This window comes from Pseudophryne corroboree, chromosome 6, assembly GCF_028390025.1.
Source record: "Pseudophryne corroboree isolate aPseCor3 chromosome 6, aPseCor3.hap2, whole genome shotgun sequence".
Taxonomy (NCBI): domain Eukaryota; kingdom Metazoa; phylum Chordata; class Amphibia; order Anura; family Myobatrachidae; genus Pseudophryne; species Pseudophryne corroboree.
Window position 1 is genome coordinate 40,357,292 of NC_086449.1, and position 19,320 is coordinate 40,376,611.

At 47.5% G+C, this 19,320-nt stretch overlaps 1 protein-coding gene across 6 annotated transcripts in view; it reads right to left on the reverse strand.

Moving 5' to 3' along the window:
- The window catches only part of STAG3 (STAG3 cohesin complex component), a 285,504-nt gene that overhangs the window by 22,137 nt on the left and 244,047 nt on the right, over positions 1-19,320 (reverse strand). For 5 of the 6 annotated variants that reach the window (XM_063930901.1, XM_063930900.1, XM_063930896.1 and 2 more), the window contains exons 27-30: positions 7,044-7,192; positions 2,434-2,556; positions 1,460-1,707; positions 1,095-1,245 (exon numbers count right to left, since the gene is read on the reverse strand). In XM_063930901.1, the coding sequence (XP_063786971.1) occupies positions 1,095-1,245; positions 1,460-1,707; positions 2,434-2,556; positions 7,044-7,192 (671 nt within the window). The remainder of the gene's footprint in view (positions 1-1,094; positions 1,246-1,459; positions 1,708-2,433; positions 2,557-7,043; positions 7,193-19,320) is intronic. The other variant, XM_063930899.1, reaches the window with a different exon arrangement.

Consider the following 19,320-nt stretch of genomic DNA (forward strand, 5'->3'; position numbering starts at 1 on the left):
AGAACCAAAACCCATCTGCGAGCTCACAGATTTCTCACAAATATCTTTAAGTATTTAATATCTATTTCTATCTATATATATTTATATATATTTATATATATAAATATCTATTTCGTCCACCAAAGGAACGCCATCTTGATTAAGAGGAATGGAATAATCAATATCCCCTTGGTTCTCAGCAGTGCCACCGAGAGCAGAATAATCCTTGTAAACTTCCCTAAAGGAAGCGTTGAAAAATAGTTAAACCGCACGGGAAATCCGAGAATGCCACAGGCATTGTTGAAGTCGGACACTATAAACTTGTCCTGTTTGATGATGGGTCTCGACACTTACCATATGCAAGAGGTTAAATAATTATAAATATCTTTGTAGTAGCTGCAGCAGCAGAAGAAGCACCTATTTATATATACTTGTCAGAATTCACTACTGGGATTTACACCATGCAAAGTACTTTGGGCCTAATTCAGACCTGATCGCTGTTAAGCGAAATCGCAAGGTGGTCGATTATCGAACAACTGCTCATGTCTACGGATCGTAGTGAGCAGGCGCAAGGCCAATCTGCAAAAAAATCCTGCGTCATTTTTGATCACTAGGCGAAAGTAGGCTGACTGACAGAAAGCGGGCATTTGTGGGTGGTAACTGGCCGTATTCTGGGAGTGTCAGGAAAAACGCAGGCATTTTCAAGGTGGGTGTGCGACGTCAGCTCCAGCCCTGATCAGCCTGATTCTTTTGCACTGTAGGAGTAAGTCCATGGCTACGCACAGACTGGAAAAATCATTAGATGATGAGTGGGTTACGAAAGGATTTGCAGCTGACCGGCGTGTGCAAAGCTTTTCGCACGGTGTACGCAGACTTGCACGGGGCGAATTTTCACTCTGTCTGGGCGGCGACTTTCCGATCGCAAACCTCTGCAAATTCGCTGAGGAGCGATCAGGTCTGAATTAGGCCCTTTGGCAACACAGTAAGTGCATAGGAACCGTACACAGGAGTTAGAAGTGTACAATACATTAGCAAAAAGGACAGACACACAGATATACAACACACGGCATGATAAACATACAAAAAGAAACAATAAATGGTTGGATACTGCGAACCTGAGTTGGAAATCAGAGTCAGTCTCTGCCTGGTCATCTGGCGGTACTCTAGTTGGAGCTGCTCGTCTCCCTCGCTGAAGCGTGGAAGTGGTTATCGGTGTCCCCCTGCGTTCGCGGTCATCTGCGACTGTGCTGGAATCTTCTAAATCATCTGTCCAAAAACAGTGACACTGCTACAGCTTTGGATGCATAAATACAGGGCTCAGAATGATGCTCTACCAGAGGCCAAGCTAGAGTATGGGATTTTACATCTGGACTGACAATAATGGCATTCTGAGATAGGGTTCTAGTAGCATCTAGTCATCTGCACATTCCAGTCCTGTATCAAATGATTATTAAATACATGAATATCTTGTCCTTCAAACCTTTACCATTTTCCTCCCCTCTTCCCAGTCTTCTCTTCTTCCTGGGAGAGACCTGGGGTGCCGGAGGCTTTCTTCTGTCCTTTGCCCTGCGCGTGCTGGCAGGGTTTGGTGTGGTATTGGCAGAGTCGCTGTCTGTACTGAGTGACTTCTTGTAAGCATGTAGGGGCCCCCACATGTCGTCCTCATTCTCCTCATATGCCTGCTGAGGGGGAATGCACCGCCTACAGGTGTCATCCAGGTACTGCAAGCTGGAAAAGTTGAGATTTGTAGAGTTAGACCACTGACTTACAGAACATGTTGACTTTGTGCAATTATACCGTAACATAATTTCACCTTAAGGTGACGTTGTTTAGTAATCTGAATCCAACCTCCTAATAAAAAAGTTTTAATTAGATTTGTACGGGCATTTTGTTGGACATCATTTGCCGAAGAAAAAAATTGCTTCATTCCTCCCATTTGAGGTCTGTGGAACTAAGGGGTCAATCCAATTAGGGTGCGATGTGCCGGTGCCGCAGAGCTTCAACGGTGGCAACGGCATCCGATTTTGCATCCTTCGCGGGCTTGTTTCAACCCGAATGTACATAAAATTGCTCAGAACCCTATGGGGTGGAGAGCACTTTTGTGCGAGTTTGGGCCGTCGTGATGACTCACTCCCACAAGGTCATCGCGGCTAAATGGATTGACCCCTTAGACTGCTGCTGCCTCATTGAAGGACTGATTCTGAGGAAGTAAAGGGGAGGGGGGGGGGGGGGGGGTAGGAACTTTGCACCTGGACAAACCATGTTGCAATGCAAGAGGTGGAAATACATTTATTATTTTTGGCATGAAGGGTAAATACTGGCTGCTCTTGCATGTAGACCACAAATATTGGGCAGCATTTTTATTTCAATGCAATTTAGATCTGAGCATAGAACAGGTTCTGAGATTTACCTGTCCTATGCTTAACCTGATTTGGAACAACGATGTCTACTTACAGTGCTGCTTTGTCCTGTTTTAGAAGTTTGTATGAGAACTCGCTCAGTACATCAAGAAACAGCAGGTTCTGGGAAGACCACTCACCGCCCGGGGAAGCCCGCAGTGAAAATTTAATGCCCTCTCTAGAAAAAAAACGAAACAAAAAACAAACAAACAGGATTTTTGTAATTGGTAGTAAAATCCATTTCTCCAATTACACGGGGGACACTGAAGAACACTAGGGTATAGCTGTTGGTATGGCACTTTTAATGATTTGAACATGGCTCCTCCCTCTAGATACTCCACCTGACCATAGTTCAGTTTGACCAAGCCCAAGCAGAAACGTAGAGGAGAGAGGAAAAGGAAGGAGTGAATAAAACCAAGCAAACTCTGTGACAAAACAAGTCACAACAAAATAAAAGGCAAACAACCAAACAGAACGCAAACATACAGTACCCAGCAAGCGCAGGGAGGGGCGTACAGTGTCTCCCATAAAAATAAGGGAAATGGATTTTACGGGTAAGTACAAAAATTCAGTTTTCTCCTTGATCACACTGGGCATCAGCAGCAACCCCTACGGAAACCTGACTCCGTTGTCTCACCCTCGTTGTCAGCCCATGCCTGCGTGACTATGGTTTCTTGGGCCCACGGCAGCCGCGTTTGAAGGGCGGATTAGGTCTGCCCAACTCCGATGCCCCCCGGTGTTAATGTGAGACAAGGCGTGAACCGAGACAGGATAATAACAAGGGGACCTCTAACTAAAGCAAACAGAAGGCTAGGGGCTACTAACAACCCTAAAACTAAGTATACGTGCGGCACGCTGCCAAAGGAAAACAACAAAGGAAATGCTGTCCACATGCCGACACAATACTGTTGTGTACCGGCGGTGACAGCATATGCAGAACCTTCTGCAAAACACCAGTAACAAATAAAACCAAAGAATACAGCGGCCTAGGCAGACGGACGCGGCAAAACCGCTACTCACGGAACCGGTACAAATACTGGCAAACGGACAGGAACCCCCAATGTAGCCGACACAGGCTCTCAGAACCGGAGGGCAGGCAGAATCCCAAACGACAGACCGGTGGACACCAAGAAGCCAGACACAGGCACAGACAAAGCCACAGGACTTCTGGACACGAACGCTTCACGGCAGGACACGGGATCAGACACTGGAACCGACACTGGAAGCAGCTAGATAGACACTGCTAGACAGGAGCTTAGGAACTGGCAGGAACTAGCTCAGAACTCAAGAATTCTGGAACTATCACCAGCGTCTGTGTATTGCACTGAGCCAGAATATAACAGAGAGTCCTAATTAATTATGTCGTGCAGCTGCCCTGCTGCACAACTGAGAGGCGCAATTAACAGACAGGTGAGGCTGAACACATGGGAACAAGCTGCAATTACACAGACTCACCACCGGCAGCAAACAAGAGTCTTCTTAAACCAGAGCAACGGGATATCCTAGCCTGCAAGACAACTATAAACATAAAATAGGAATTAACCACTACCTGTGGTTCATAACAGTACCCTCTCCTTAAGGGTGGGCTCCGAACACCCCATGACACCCACGGGGAACAGAAACAGAAGTATAACATAAAATACATAACCAAAATGCAAAACAGGAATGAGCCACAGCCGTGGCTCATAACACCGAAGAGCCAAGCACCCAAAGCTTGTCACCTTGAATGCAAAAGTGTCAAAATAGTAGAATTTTACAAGTGTGCAAGGAAGACCAGTTGACAGCCCTACACAGCTGAGCCGCTGAAGCCCCAGGACATGCAGCCCAAGAGTCAACTGAGTGGAATGAGCCGTAACTATGGAAGGCACCGGCTCGCTCCGAGCAATGTAAGTCTGATGAATGACTGCACAAAGCCAACGTAACAATGACTGCTACAACACTGTCCTATCCATTTTGTGGACGTCATATGTAAAAAAACAAGTCCTCTGTTTTTTTTGTAAAGCCGAAGTCCAGTCCACGTAAAACCGAAGAGCTTGTACCACATTCAAGGGATGACCTGAAGAAGTCACTGGAGAAGAATCTCCACAAGGAAGAATTAGACTCACAACAGGTTCATTGATGTGGAACTTAGAGATGACCTTCAGCAAGAAGAAAGGATTGGTACAGAGCTCAGCCCGGTCGTCATGAAAAACAAGATATGGAGACAGGATAAGGCACTTAGCTCAGACACCCTTCAAGATGAAGCAATGCCTAAGAGATAGACAGTCTTCCAAGAAAGATATTTCAGGTCTACCGAGTAAAGCGTTTAAAAAAACAAAAATGAGTGCATAAAAAATAAAGGACTAAATTCAGGTCACAAGAAGCCATGGGTGGGAGAAACGGGGGTTGCAGACAGAAGACACCCTACATAAAAGTCTAGAATTCAGGATGCAAGGCCAGTGAACGCTGGAAAAGATGGACAGCACAGACACCTGAACTTTCAAGGCTCTTGCATGAAGGAAAAAAAAAAAAGATGGGACATAAGTAACGAAGGAGGGAACTTATGCCTCTCACACCAAGATACTGTACATACGTCTGCCAGATATGGTGGTAATGTTGAGCCGAGACCGGCATGCAAGCCTTCAGCATGGTTGGAATAACAGCCTTCAGAATACCATTCACTCTTAGGATGGTGGCCTCAACAGCCACATCCTTAAATGCAAGGTGGGGTGGAGAAATGGCCTTTATTAAAACAAGTTTGGATGTTCTACAAGAAGCCAAGAGAACGTCTATCAGAGGAACCCGAAAGTCTGAGTACCAAGACCGACGTGCCCAGTCCGGAACCACCAGTATCACAGTCGCCTATTCATGCTTGATAAGTTTCAGAATCTGAGGAAGATCAGAAATGATGGAAATAGGTAGAAAGCTCATGGCACGGTTAGTGCCTCCACTGCCAGAGCTGCTCTTGTTCTGGGGCAATAAAGAGGAACCTTGTGGGTGAGCAGAGAAGCCATGATGTCGATGTCTGGCATCCCCCACCTTGCTATCAGATCTTGGAAGACATCTGGGTGAAGTCACTACTTGCCGTGATGAAAATTCTGACAGATGAGGTTATCTGCCTCCCAAATTTTCAACCCGGGGAATAAATATGGCAACTATGGCCAGAACGTGGCTTTCTGCCTAAACAAAGATAAGTGCCATCACCCTCAAGGATCTTCGTGCCCTCCTGGAGATTGATGTATGCCACCGCGTGGCATTGTCCAACTGTACTTTCACCAGACACTTCTACAGATGCCGTTGAGCAGCGAACAAATCATTGAAGACTGCCCTGAACTTCAGGACATTGATGAACAGCAACATCTACTGATGGAACCAAAAGCCTTGATACCAGAGAACCACAGCACCCCTGTCCCGCAGACTGGCATCCATGGTGACCAATGTCCAGGCCCAGATTGTGAATGGCCGACTGGTGCAGATCTGTTTGATTTCCAACCACCACTGTACGGATAGGCGGGCCTGAGGTGAGAGACGAATGACTTGAGACAGGTGGAGATGAGAACAGTCTTATTTGGACAGCAGGTCCAAATGAAGATCCCTGGAATGAAGCCTGCTGAATGGGCATTGAAGGAGGAAACTAGTTTTTCCAGTAAACGCAATCACAAATGGTCTGATACCGACAGTTTTCTTAGAACCAGCCGCACCTAGGATGGCCAGGATCTTGTCCGGTGGAAGATAAACCCTCTGCAAGGACGTATCGAACAGCATTCCTATAAACACAGGACATGAGAGTGAAGGTGGCTTTATCAGGAGATCGTAGAGATAAGGGAAGATAGTCACTACCAAGATGAGCCACCATGACGTCATCACTTTGGTACACACCCATGGGGCAGAAGAGAGATAGAAGGGAAAGGCTCTGAAGTAGAGGAGGAGGCTCAGAAGTAGAGGAGGAGGAGGAATAGACAGAAAAAGTGGAGAGGCTCCAATGCAGGGAGGGCTGGGCCACGTACAGCTGCTGCAGGCGTGAGTAATGGTGTGCAGTCTGCTTGCCCAACCCCACCCGCTGTGGCTCCAAGCAGGATAGTAATGGCTATTTCCCTGCAGCCAAACCAGGATGGGGGCGAACCACGTCTTTTTACAGTGCAGATCCGTCTTACAATAGCTTGGAGGACGGATCTTACTCACTGCTGCCATTCCATCACCAGTATGCGGTGGAGCTGCAGTGTCCATGGAGACTGTGCTCAGAAAACCTGGACAGAGACGTGGGCACAGAGTCCGCATGGTCGCTAATAGGGAAGAAAAAAAATGAGAAAAGTAAAACGGCTTCTCTGCAGCCCCTGGAACGAATGCCCGACTAAACTGAGGTCAGGTGGGTAAAGAGGGGGAGGAGCCATCTTCAAATCATTTAAGATTTAAACTGCCAGGATCCTCACACCATCTGTACCTCAGCGTTCTCCAGTGTCCCCTAGTGGATGAAGGCGAAAAACAGATGCTGAGTAAGATCTAGAAGCGGCAGTGTATGGGCGGGGGAGGGGGTGCAACAACAGAATTTAATGGCAGACACATTTGCAGGCATCAGAGAGTCATACTGCTGGTAGATATAGCCTTACTGTGGGGCTGAACCAAAAACACTTGGAAGAACCAGATGCAAAAAGGAAGAGATCTGTATATAGGACCAGCAGCTCTTACTTGTGCAGGAATATAAAGTCATGACGATTTCTCAACTGGTTCGGCCCAAACAGGAGGGAGAACCGCTTTGCCAGATCGCATATCTCCAGGAATGGGCGCGAGAAGCGACGGTCGGGAGAGACGTCCAATAAGCTGAGACCTGTGAACATCTGCATAAACATTTATAGCTTGCGATGAGACAATGATGACATGAACTCGATTATAGCATCCTACACTGGAGGAACTCACCAGTTATATCAGCGATTCTGGATATGGGGCCTAATTCAAACTTGATTGCTATTGTGTGAAATCGCAAGGCGACCGATTATCGTAAGACTGCGCATGCGTACAGAATGTAATGCACGCACGCGAGGTCAAACGCTGAAAAAAATCCTGTGTTTTTTTTTAATCGCTAGGCGAACGCAGGCTTATTGACAGGAAGCGGACGTTTGTGGGTGGTAACTGGAGTGTCAGGAAAAACGCAGGCATTCCCAAGCGTTTTCAGGGAGGGTGTGTGACGTCAGCAACGGCCCGATCAGCCTGTTTGTATTGCACTGTAGGAGTAGGTCTTAGGATATGCACAGACTGGAAAAATCATTCGATGGGGAGTTGCGAACGGGTTTGCAGATGTCCCGTCTGGTGAAGTTTTTGCACGGCATACACATGCATTCACACACTTGCACGGGGCGGGTTTTCACTCTCTATGGGCAGTGGCTATCTGATCGCAAAATCTGCAAAAACGCACAGCAGCGATCAGGTCTGAATAAGCCCATAGTTAAGTCTTATGCAGATTCCGGGGCCTACTTTCACTTATTTTAGATCACTATTAAATGTTACACTTTGCACTTTTTTTTTAAATTCAATAAGTTTTTATTGGTTTTTTCAATGCTTTAACATTTAAACATTGCCAGAGGCAAACATAACGTACATACATCTACTGGACTAAAATTCTTAACAGATAGAGTGCAATAAAATCAACAACATGCTTCCGGTATTACATAGGAAGCTTAGTGTGATGTGGTATTAGGTATCCCATTCATAGTCATAAATAGCAATAAAGCAGTGGTGACCCATTATTCTTTTATATTAAACACACATTGTATTATCTTTTGTCATGGCATTATCGTGCCTTTGAATCCGGCCGACCACGGGCCACTCATCCCAGAGATCCCACACAGAGACCATTCATATCAGACAGTTAAATAAATCTAGGGTTCAGCAGTATTCATCCGTGAAGCAAAATAGCGAGAGCTCATCCACTTTCCCCAAATAGCAATAAACTTTTTTTCCGCATTCCTGGCCAGATATACGAATTTTTCATGAGCGACGGATGCATTAACCAGCGCAATCCAGGATTGTATCGCTGGGGCTTCATTAGCCATCCAAAGTCTGGCTATGCAAACCTTGGCCAGAGCACAGAGGTTTATAACATAGCGTCGACTGGGCGGATTTAGAGCTTCCTCATCTATAGTTGCTAATATACAAGAGATAGGTGTAAGTACGGTAGAGGGGATACCGGTACCAACTATGGCACGTATAACCTCCTCCCAAAAAATCGACACCAAGGGACATAGCCATATCATATGCCAAAAGTCTGCTCCCAGACTGCCACATTTGGGACACTTTGAACTATGGGATCCCCCTATATGTGACAGTCTCAGGGGGGACATATATACCCTATGTAGCACGAACAGTTGAATTTGTTGATATCGGGCAGATGATGTTGAAAGCCTGCACGATCCCAGAGCACCCTCCCACAAATCATCCGATACTGGACCTAGATCAGTTTCCCATTTGGTCTTGAGGGCACTAAGGGGGTCTATATGATGCATTTGAAGTAAACGGCCATATATTTTGGAGACTAAATGATCGGATCCCACCGTCTGCAACAGCAATTTGACCGGTGAATCAGTAAGCGCCGGCGGGCCATCGGGGAATTGGGCAGACATAGCATGTCGCAATTGAAGGAAGCGAAAAAAATACGCAGAGGGGACGTTAAATTCCTGTTGAATCTGCTGGAAGGACCTAAAAAACCCGTCAGTGTATAAGTGCCCCAGTGAAGTTACTCCCCATGGTTCCCACACCTCCCTGACTTGAAGCTGACACAACTCCGGCAATCCATATTTATTGTCCAGCGGAGTGTCAGGGTCAATGCCCTGCCCCTGCATTATCCGATGCGCCAGCCTCCAAATAGTAAGATATTGCTTAATGAGTGGTAGTGCCGACACTTTGACGCCTCCACAGAGAAGCAGTCTCAGCGGGGAACCACCTGGATACTCCTGCAATACCAACTGTGAGTGCAGACTTGAAGTATCAGAATCGTTAACCCATTCCCATAGATGTGCTAACTGTGCTGCAAAGTAATAAAAACAAAAGTTGGGAAGAGCCAGCCCCCCTGAGGTTTTGTGCCTGGTCAAAGTATTAAGTTTCAGCCGTGCCCGTTTACTAGCCCATACCAAAGAGGATATCAAACCATCTATCTGTTTGAAAGTTTTCTGGGGGATATATATTGGGGATTGTTGTAGTATGTACAGGAGTTTGGGCTGAAAAACCATTTTCACCATGTTAACCCTCCCTGTAACTGTCAGGGGCAATTTCCCCCAAACCTTCACCTTATTGCGAAGATAAGATATTTGTGGTGTAATATTAAGGGAAGTAAATTTATGAGGGTCATTGGATACCCAAATGCCCAGATATTTAAAGGAATTCACCCATCTTAGCGGGAGAACAGCCAATGGGGAGTCAGGGACCTCGCCCTGAAACGGGATAATGGAGGATTTCTCCCAATTGATCAGGAGCCCGGAGTAACATCCGAACTCGTTAATAATATCTAAAATCTTAGGCATAGACTCAGCATAGCGATCCACAAATAACAGGATGTCATCGGCATATAGAGCTATTTTCTCCTCCCTGGTGCCCACGGTGTATCCAACAATTTCAGGGTTCGCTCGCAGAAGACATGCAAGGGGTTCAATGGCTATAGCAAATAGAGTAGGGGACAATGGGCATCCCTGACGAGTACCTCTAGACAATGGAAAGGAATGTGACACGAAGCCATTCACCGCCACTCTAGCCATGGGAGAGGAATACATCAAGCGGACGAATTTGATAAAGCTGGGGCCTATACCAAACTTGTGCATGATACTCCACAAGTACTCCCACTCCACGGAGTCAAATGCCTTAGCGGCGTCCAATGATACTACTATGGATGAGGGTGCCTCACGGGGGACCTGGAGATGGGTAAATAATCGTCTGAGATTAATGGATGTTGACTTATTAGGCATAAATCCCGTCTGATCTGGGTGTATGATCTGCGTAATGACTTTATTTAATCTACACGCCAGGATTTTGGCCAGAATTTTAATATCGGTCGGTAGAAGGGAGATAGGTCTATAAGAATCAACCTTCCTATGGTCCTTATCGGGCTTCGGAAGGACAATAATCAATGCCTCCGCCATAGATAATGGGAGGGATTCCTGTGTGAATATCTGATTATATAGCTCAAGTAATTGGGGGACAAAAAAATCTAAATGGCGCTTATATAGCTCAGACGGTATGCCATCGAGCCCTGAAGCCTTCCCATTGGGGGCAGCATTGATCGCATCCACAATCTCCTCTGGTGAAATAGGTGCCTCGAGGAAGTCATGCGCCTCACAAGTCAGCAAGGGGAGCTGTATAGTCTGTAGATATTCGTCTAGTTGCATCGGGGTGCAGTCTAGTTTAGAGCTATATAATCGCCTATAATACGACACGAATTCCGACGCAATCTGTGGGGTCTGCGACACAGTGGTACCGTCTGAGGCCTCTATTTCAACTACGGTGTTAGCGGATCTCTCACCCCGTGCCAGGGAGGCTAAATAAGATCCCGGCCTATCCCCGGAGGCGTAAAAGGCGTGAGAGGAGAAGAGGAGTCTATGCTGAGTCTTATCCATTAGACATTCCCTCCACTCCCCCTGAGCTGTCAACCATGCAGATTTGGAACTGTTCAAGCAGTCCTGTAAATATTGTGCCTCTGCAGCAACACTTATGGTCTCTAATTCGGACTCCCGGTGCCTGAAAAAGGTTTTTAAGTTAGCCACTCGTTTAATTAGGGTTCCCCGCAAAAAGGCCTTGAACGCATCCCATAAGTTAGAGATAGGCTGCCCATCTTTGTTTATCTCGAAAAATTCCCGCCATGCAGTCACCAAATCGGAGCCATCTCCCATATGTACCAGCCAAAATGGATTAAACTTCCACACTGCCTGGCCTCTAGAGCAATTAAAATCCAGGGTCAGTGTTAAAGGGGAGTGATCCGATATACCCCTAGTCTCATATTTGCTATCCCGGACCCTAGGAATCAGATCGCTCGATAAAAGAGCCAGGTCAATCCTAGAGAACGAGGAGTGGGAATGTGAGAAGCATGAATACTGTTTAACAAATGGATGTCTCAGTCTCCAGGGATCAACCAGGCCCAGCCCCGAGACAACATCCGCAAAATAATTTCTACCAGATTGTGGACCAGAGGGGTTAGAGGGATTAGTAGAGAATCTATCCAACACCTTATCTAATACATTGTTGAAGTCCCCCACACAAACCACGGGTATACCCGGTGACAGGGCCATAAACTCTGCAACCCTTTTCAGGACATCGGAGGAGTACGGGGGAGGCACATACACGGACAGCAAAAGCAGAGGGGTACAGTGGATTTTACACTCCAAAAACACATATCTCCCCCATGGGTCTGTTTGTACTGACTCCATCACAAAGGGAACAGTCTTCTTTACAAGGATAGAGACCCCCCGGGAGGCAGAAGTGTGTGTAGAATGGAATGCCCATCCTACCCAAGGTCTCTTAATGGCTAGGGTCTTGCTGCCCACCAGGTGGGTCTCCATAAGACATATCACATCAGCGGCATACTGCTTAATTTGTCTAAGTACCAGAGATCTCTTAATTTTGTCATTGAGTCCCCGCACATTCCATGACACTATTCTAAGTCCAACCATGAGGGGTCATTTTGATCATAATAGAGGCTACAGCCCGCAGCCAGCCAGATCCATCTTCTCTGCAAACAAGTACAAGGCACCACCGCTCAATGAATAGGTTCCTAAGCCACACACACTCAAATTCGGAACATCCATACCAGAAACAACCGTAACCGTTAACTTCCCCCCTCCCCCCACCCTGTACACTACTCCCAACCTGCAGCATACTTGGATCCCCTAACCTAACACCGGTTCAAGCCCAGAGCACACAACTTGTTACCCTCTGGGTGAAGCCAAAAAAATATAATGGCCCTTAGAAAGAAAGAAAAAAAAAAAAAAAACGAAACACCAACAAAACAAAGCATCCCCAGCCTTTAGACTAAATCACCCCCATAAGATAGAAAAAGGGGCGAAGCATACAGAGTCACTCCCCGGGATTCAAGAGCAATATACCATCGGGTGTATTCGGACCACAGATATATCCCTCCTCTCCCCCATCTCTCCCAACCCACACATCCTAGCAATATAAGTATAATAATTGGCTTGTATGAGAAGGATAACAAGACAGAAGACCTGGTAAGTAATTATCCCCCCCACCACCCTCACATCCTCAGGAAGTAGTTCTTAGACATTTAAACATTTTCCACTTCCTTCATCCCCCCAGTATATATGCAAATAATCTTATCCTGTCCATAAAGTCTCTTGCAACCACAGTCACAGGAAATAATCACGGATCAGCAAGGGCCCGTCTCGCCGGGAAGCGTCTATCCAGCCATATCATCGCCTCTCGAGGAGCCGCAAAAAAATAAGAATTTACTCACCGGTAATTCTATTTCTCGTAGTCCGTAGTGGATGCTGGGGACTCTGTCAGGACCATGGGGAATAGCGGCTCCGCAGGAGACAGGGCACAAAATTTAAAAGTTTGGCCTCTGAAAAGATGGCTCACAACAATAAACAACCCGATTTTTTTGTAACAATAACTATGTACAAGTATTGCAGACAATCCGCACTTGGGATGGGCGCCCAGCATCCACTACGGACTACGAGAAATAGAATTACCGGTGAGTAAATTCTTATTTTCTCTGACGTCCTAGTGGATGCTGGGGACTCCGTCAGGACCATGGGGATTATACCAAAGCTCCCAAACGGGCGGGAGAGTGCGGATGACTCTGCAGCACCGAATGAGAGAACTCCAGGTCCTCCTTAGCCAGGGTATCAAATTTGTAGAATTTTACAAACGTGTTCTCCCCTGACCACGTAGCTGCTCGGCAGAGTTGTAATGCCGAGACCCCTCGGGCAGCCGCCCAAGATGAGCCCACCTTCCTTGTGGAGTGGGCATTGACAGATTTAGGCTGTGGCAGGCCTGCCACAGAATGTGCCAGTTGAATTGTGCTACAAATCCAACGAGCAATCGTCTGCTTAGAAGCAGGAGCACCCAGCTTGTTGGGTGCATACAGTATAAACAGCGAGTCAGATTTTCTGACTCCAGCCGTCCTTGAAATATATATTTTCAATGCTCTGACAACGTCCAGCAACTTGGAATCCTCCAAATCGCTAGTAGCCGCAGGCACCACAATAGGCTGGTTCAGGTGAAACGCTGATACCACCTTAGGCAGAAAATGAGGACGCGTCCTCAATTCTTCCCTGTCCGAATGGAAAATCAGATATGGGCTTTTATACGATAAATCCGCCAATTCCGACACTCTCCTGGCTGACGCCAGGGCCAGTAGCATGGTTACTTTCCATGTAAGATATTTCAAATCTACCGATTTGAGTGGCTCAAACCAATGGGATTTGAGAAAATCCAAAACTACATTGAGATCCCACGGTGCCACTGGGGGCACAACCGGGGGCTGTATATGTAGTACTCCTTTTACAAAAGTCTGGACTTCAGGAACTGAAGTCAATTCTTTCTGGAAGAAAATCGACAGGGCCGAAATTTGAACCTTAATGGACCCTAATTTGGACCCTAATTTGAGGCCCATAGACAATCCTGTTTGCAGGAAATGTAGGAATCGACCCAGTTGAAATTCCTCTGTCGGGGCCTTCCTGGCCTCACACCATGCAACATATTTTCTCCAAATGCGGTGATAATGTTGTGCAGTCACCTCCTTCCTGGCTTTGACCAGGGTAGGGATGACCTCTTCCGGAATGCCTTTTTCCCTTAGGATCCGGCGTTCAACCGCCATGCCGTCAAACGCAGCCGCGGTAAGTCTTGGAATAGACACGGTCTCTGCTGAAGCAGATCCCTTCTTAGAGGTAGAGGCCACGGATCTTCCGTGAGCATCTCCTGAAGTTCCGGGTACCAAGTCCTTCTTGGCCAGTCCGGAGCCACTAGTATCGTTCTTACTCCCCTTTGCCGTATAATTCTCAGTACCTTGGGTATGAGAGGCAGAGGAGGGAACACATACACTGACTGGTACACCCATGGTGTTACCAGAGCGTCCACAGCTATTGCCTGAGGGTCTCTTGACCTGGCGCAATACCTGTCCATTTTTTTGTTGAGGCGGGACGCCATCATGTCCACCATTGGTCTTTCCCAATGGACTACAATCATGTGGTGAACACTGCTGACAGTGCTATCACATGATTTTCCGCCCAGCGAAGAATCCTTGCAGCTTCTGCCATTGCCCTCCTGCTTCTTGTGCCGCCCTGTCTGTTTACGTGGGCGACTGCCGTGATGTTGTCCGACTGGATCAACACCGGCTGACCCTGAAGCAGAGTTTTTGCCAGGCTTAGAGCATTGTAGATTGCTCTTAGTTCCAGTATATTTATGTGAAGAGACGTTTCCAGGCTTGACCACACGCCCTGGAAGTTTCTTCCTTGTGTGACCGCTCCCCAGCCTCTCAGGCTGGCATCCGTGGTCACTAGGACCCAGTTCTGTATGCCGAATCTGCGGCCCTCTAACAGATGAGCACTCTGCAACCACCATAGCAGAGAGACCCTTGTCCTTGTCGACAATTTTATCCGCTGATGCATCTGCAGATGCGATCCGGACCATTTGTCTAGCAGATCCCACTGAAAAATTCGTGCATGGAATCTGCCGAATGGAATCGCTTCGTAAGAAGCCACCATTTTTCCCAGGACTCTTGTGCATTGATGCACAGACACTGTCCCTGGTTTTAGGAGGTTCCTGACGAGTTCGGATAACTCCCTGGCTTTCTCCTCCGGAAGAAATACCTTTTTCTGAACAGTGTCCAGAATCATCCCTAGGAACAGCAGACGTGTCGTCGGGATCAGTTGGGATTTTGGAAAATTCAGAATCCACCCGTGCTGTTGGAGCACTACTTGAGTTAGTGCTACTCCGACCTCCAGCTGTTCTCTGGATCTTGCCCTTATCAGGAGATCGTCCAAGTAAGGGATAATTAATACGCCTTCTCTTCGAAGAAGGATCATCATTTCGGCCATTACCTTGGTAAAGACCCTGGGTGCCGTGGACAATCCAAACGGCAGCGTCTGAAACTGATGATGACAGTTTTGTACCACGAACCTGAGGTACCCTTGGTGTGAAGGGCAAATTGGGACATGAAGGTAAGCATCCTTGATGTCCAAGGACACCATAAAATCCCCTTCTTCCAGATTCGCTATCACTGCTCTGAGTGACTCCATCTTGAACTTGAATCTTTGTATGTACAGGTTCAGAGATTTCAGATTTAGAATAGGTCTTACCGAGCCGTCCGGCTTCGGTACCACAAATAGCGTGGAGTAATACCCCTTTTCCTGTTGTAGAAGGGGTACCTTGATTATCACCTGCTGAGAATACAGCTTGTGAATGGCTTCCAATACCGTCGCCCTGTCTGAGGGAGACGTTGGCAAAGCAGATTTTAGGAACCGGCGAGGGGGAGACTTCTCGAATTCCAACCTGTAACCCTGAGATACTACCTGCAGGATCCAGGGGTCCACCTGCGAGTGAGCCCACTGTGCGCTGAAATTCTTGAGGCGACCCCCCACCGCCCCTGAGTCCGCTTGTAAGGTCCCAGCGTCATGCTGAGGCCTTTGCAGAAGCCGGGGAGGACTTCTGCTCCTGGGAAGGGGCTGCTTGCTGCAGTCTCTTACCCTTTCCTTTGCCTCGGGGCAAATATGAATGTCCTTTTGCTCGCTTGTTCTTATAGGAACGAAAGGACTGCGGCTGAAAAGACTGCGTCTTTTTCTGCTGGGAGGGGACTTGAGGTAAAAAGGTGGACTTCCCGGCTGTTGCCGTGGCTACCAAATCCGATAGACCGACCCCAAATAATTCCTCCCCTTTATACGGCAATACTTCCATATGCCGTTTGGAATCCGCATCGCCTGACCACTGTCGTGTCCATAGACTTCTTCTGGCAGATATGGACATCGCACTTACTCTTGATGCCAGAGTGCAGATATCCCTCTGTGCATCTCGCATATAAAGGAATGCATCCTTTAATTGCTCTATAGTCAATAAAATACTATCCCTATCCAGGGTATCAATATTTTCAGTCAGGGAATCCGACCAAGCCACCCCAGCACTGCACATCCAGGCTGAGGCGATTGCTGGTCGCAGTATAACACCAGTATGTGTGTATATACTTTTTAGAGTATTTTCCAGCCTCCTATCAGCTGGATCCTTGAGGGCGGCCGTATCAGGAGACGGTAACGCCACTTGTTTGGATAAACGTGTGAGCGCCTTGTCCACCCTAGGGGGTGTTTCCCAGCGCGCCCTAACCTCTGGCGGGAAAGGGTATAACGCCAATAACTTCTTTGAAATTAGCAGTTTTTTATCAGGGGTAACCCACGCTTCATCACACACGTCATTCAATTCCTCTGATTCAGGAAAAACTACAGGTAGTTTTTTCAGACCCCACATAATACCCCTTTTTGTGGTACTTGCAGTATCAGAGATATGCAAAGCCTCCTTCATTGCCGTGATCATATAACGTGTGGCCCTACTGGAAAATACGTTCGTTTCTTCACCGTCGACACTAGATTCGGTGTCCGTGTCTGGGTCTGTGTCGACCGACTGAGGCAAAGGGCGTTTTACAGCCCCTGACGGTGTTTGAGACGCCTGTACAGGTACTAACTGGTTTGCCGGTCGTCTCATGTCGTCAACCGACTTTTGCAGCGTGCTGACATTATCACGTAATTCCATAAACAAAGCCATCCATTCCGGTGTCGACTCCCTAGGGGGTGACATCACCATTACCGGCAATTGCTCCGCCTCCACACCAACATCGTCCTCATACATGTCGACACACACGTACCGACACACAGCAGACACACAGGGAATGCTCTGATAGAAGACAGGACCCCACTAGCCCTTTGGGGAGACAGAGGGAGAGTTTGCCAGCACACACCAAAGCGCTATAATTATATAGGAACAACCTTATATAAGTGTTGTTTCCTTATAGCTGCTTAAAATAAGATTTTACTTACCGATAAATCTATTTCTCGTAGTCCGCAGTGGATGCTGGGGACTCCGTCAGGACCATGGGGAATAGCGGCTCCGCAGGAGACAGGGCACAAAAGTAAAAGCTTTAGGATCAGGTGGTGTGCACTGGCTCCTCCCCCTATGACCCTCCTCCAAGCCTCAGTTAGGATACTGTGCCCGGACGAGCGTACACAATAAGGAAGGATTTTGAATCCCGGGTAAGACTCATACCAGCCACACCAATCACACTGTACAACCTGTGATCTGAACCCAGTTAACAGCATGATAACAGCGGAGCCTCTGAAAAGATGGCTCACAACAATAATAACCCGATTTTTGTACCAATAACTATGTACAAGTATTGCAGACAATCCGCACTTGGGATGGGCGCCCAGCATCCACTACGGACTACGAGAAATAGATTTATCGGTAAGTAAAATCTTATTTTCTCTAACGTCCTAGTGGATGCTGGGGACTCCGTCAGGACCATGGGGATTATACCAAAGCTCCCAAACGGGCGGGAGAGTGCGGATGACTCTGCAGCACCGAATGAGAGAACTCCAGGTCCTCTTTAGCCAGGGTATCAAATTTGTAGAATTTTACAAACGTGTTCTCCCCCCGACCACGTAGCTGCTCGGCAGAGTTGTAATGCCGAGACCCCTCGGGCAGCCGCCCAGGATGAGCCCACCTTCCTTGTGGAATGGGCATTTACATATTTTGGCTGTGGCAGGCCTGCCACAGAATGTGCAAGCTGAATTGTACTACACATCCAACTAGCAATCGTCTGCTTAGAAGCAAGAGCACCCAGTTTGTTGGGTGCATACAGGATAACAGCAAGTCAGTTTTCCTGACTCCAGCCGTCCTGGAAACCGATATTTTCAGGGCCCTGACAACATCTAGCAACTTGGAGTCCTCCAAGTCCCTAGTAGCCGCAGGTACCACAATAAGCTGGTTCAGGTGAAACGCTGACACCACCTTAGGGAGAAACTGGGGACGAGTCCGCAGCTCTGCCCTATCCGAATGGACAATCAGATATGGGCTTTTGTGAGACAAAGCCGCCAATTCTGACACTCGCCTGGCCGAGGCCAGGGCCAACATCATGGTCACTTTCCATGTGAGATATTTCAAATCCACAGATTTGAGCGGTTTAAACCAATGTGATTTGAGGAATCCCAGCACTATGTTGAGATCCCACAGTGCCACTGGAGGCACAAAAGGGGGTTGTATATGCAGTACTCCCTTGACAAACTTCTGGACTTCAGGTACTGAAGCCAATTCTTTCTGGAAGAAAATTGACAGGGCCGAAATTTGAACCTTAATGGACCCCAATCTGAGGCCCATAGACACTCCTGTTTGCAGGAAATGCAGGAATCGACCGAGTTGAAATTTCTTCGTGGAGCCTTCCTGGCCTCACACCACGCAACATATTTTCGCCACATGTGGTGATAATGTTGTGCGGTCGCGTCCTTCCTGGCTTTGACCAGGGTAGGAATGACCTCTTCCGGAATGCCTTTTTCCCTTAGGATCCGGCGTTCAACCGCCATGCCGTCAAACGCAGCCGCGGTAAGTCTTGGAACAGACATGGTACGTGCTGAAGCAAGTCCCTTCTTAGCGGCAGAGGTCATGAGTCCTCTGTGAGTATCTCTTGAAGTTCCGGGTACCAAGTCCTTCTTGGCCAATCCGGAGCCACGAGTATAGTTCTTACTCCTCTACGTCTTATAATTCTCAATACCTTGGGTATGAGAAGCAGAGGAGGAAACACATACACCGACTGGTACGCCCACGGTGTTACCAGAACGTCCACAGCTATTGCCTGAAAGTCTCTTGACCTGGCGCAATACCTGTCCAGTTTTTTGTTCAGGCGGGACGCCATCATGTACACCTTTGGTCTTTCCCAACGGTTCACAATCATGTGGAAAACTTCCCGATGAAGTCCCCACTCTCCCGGGTG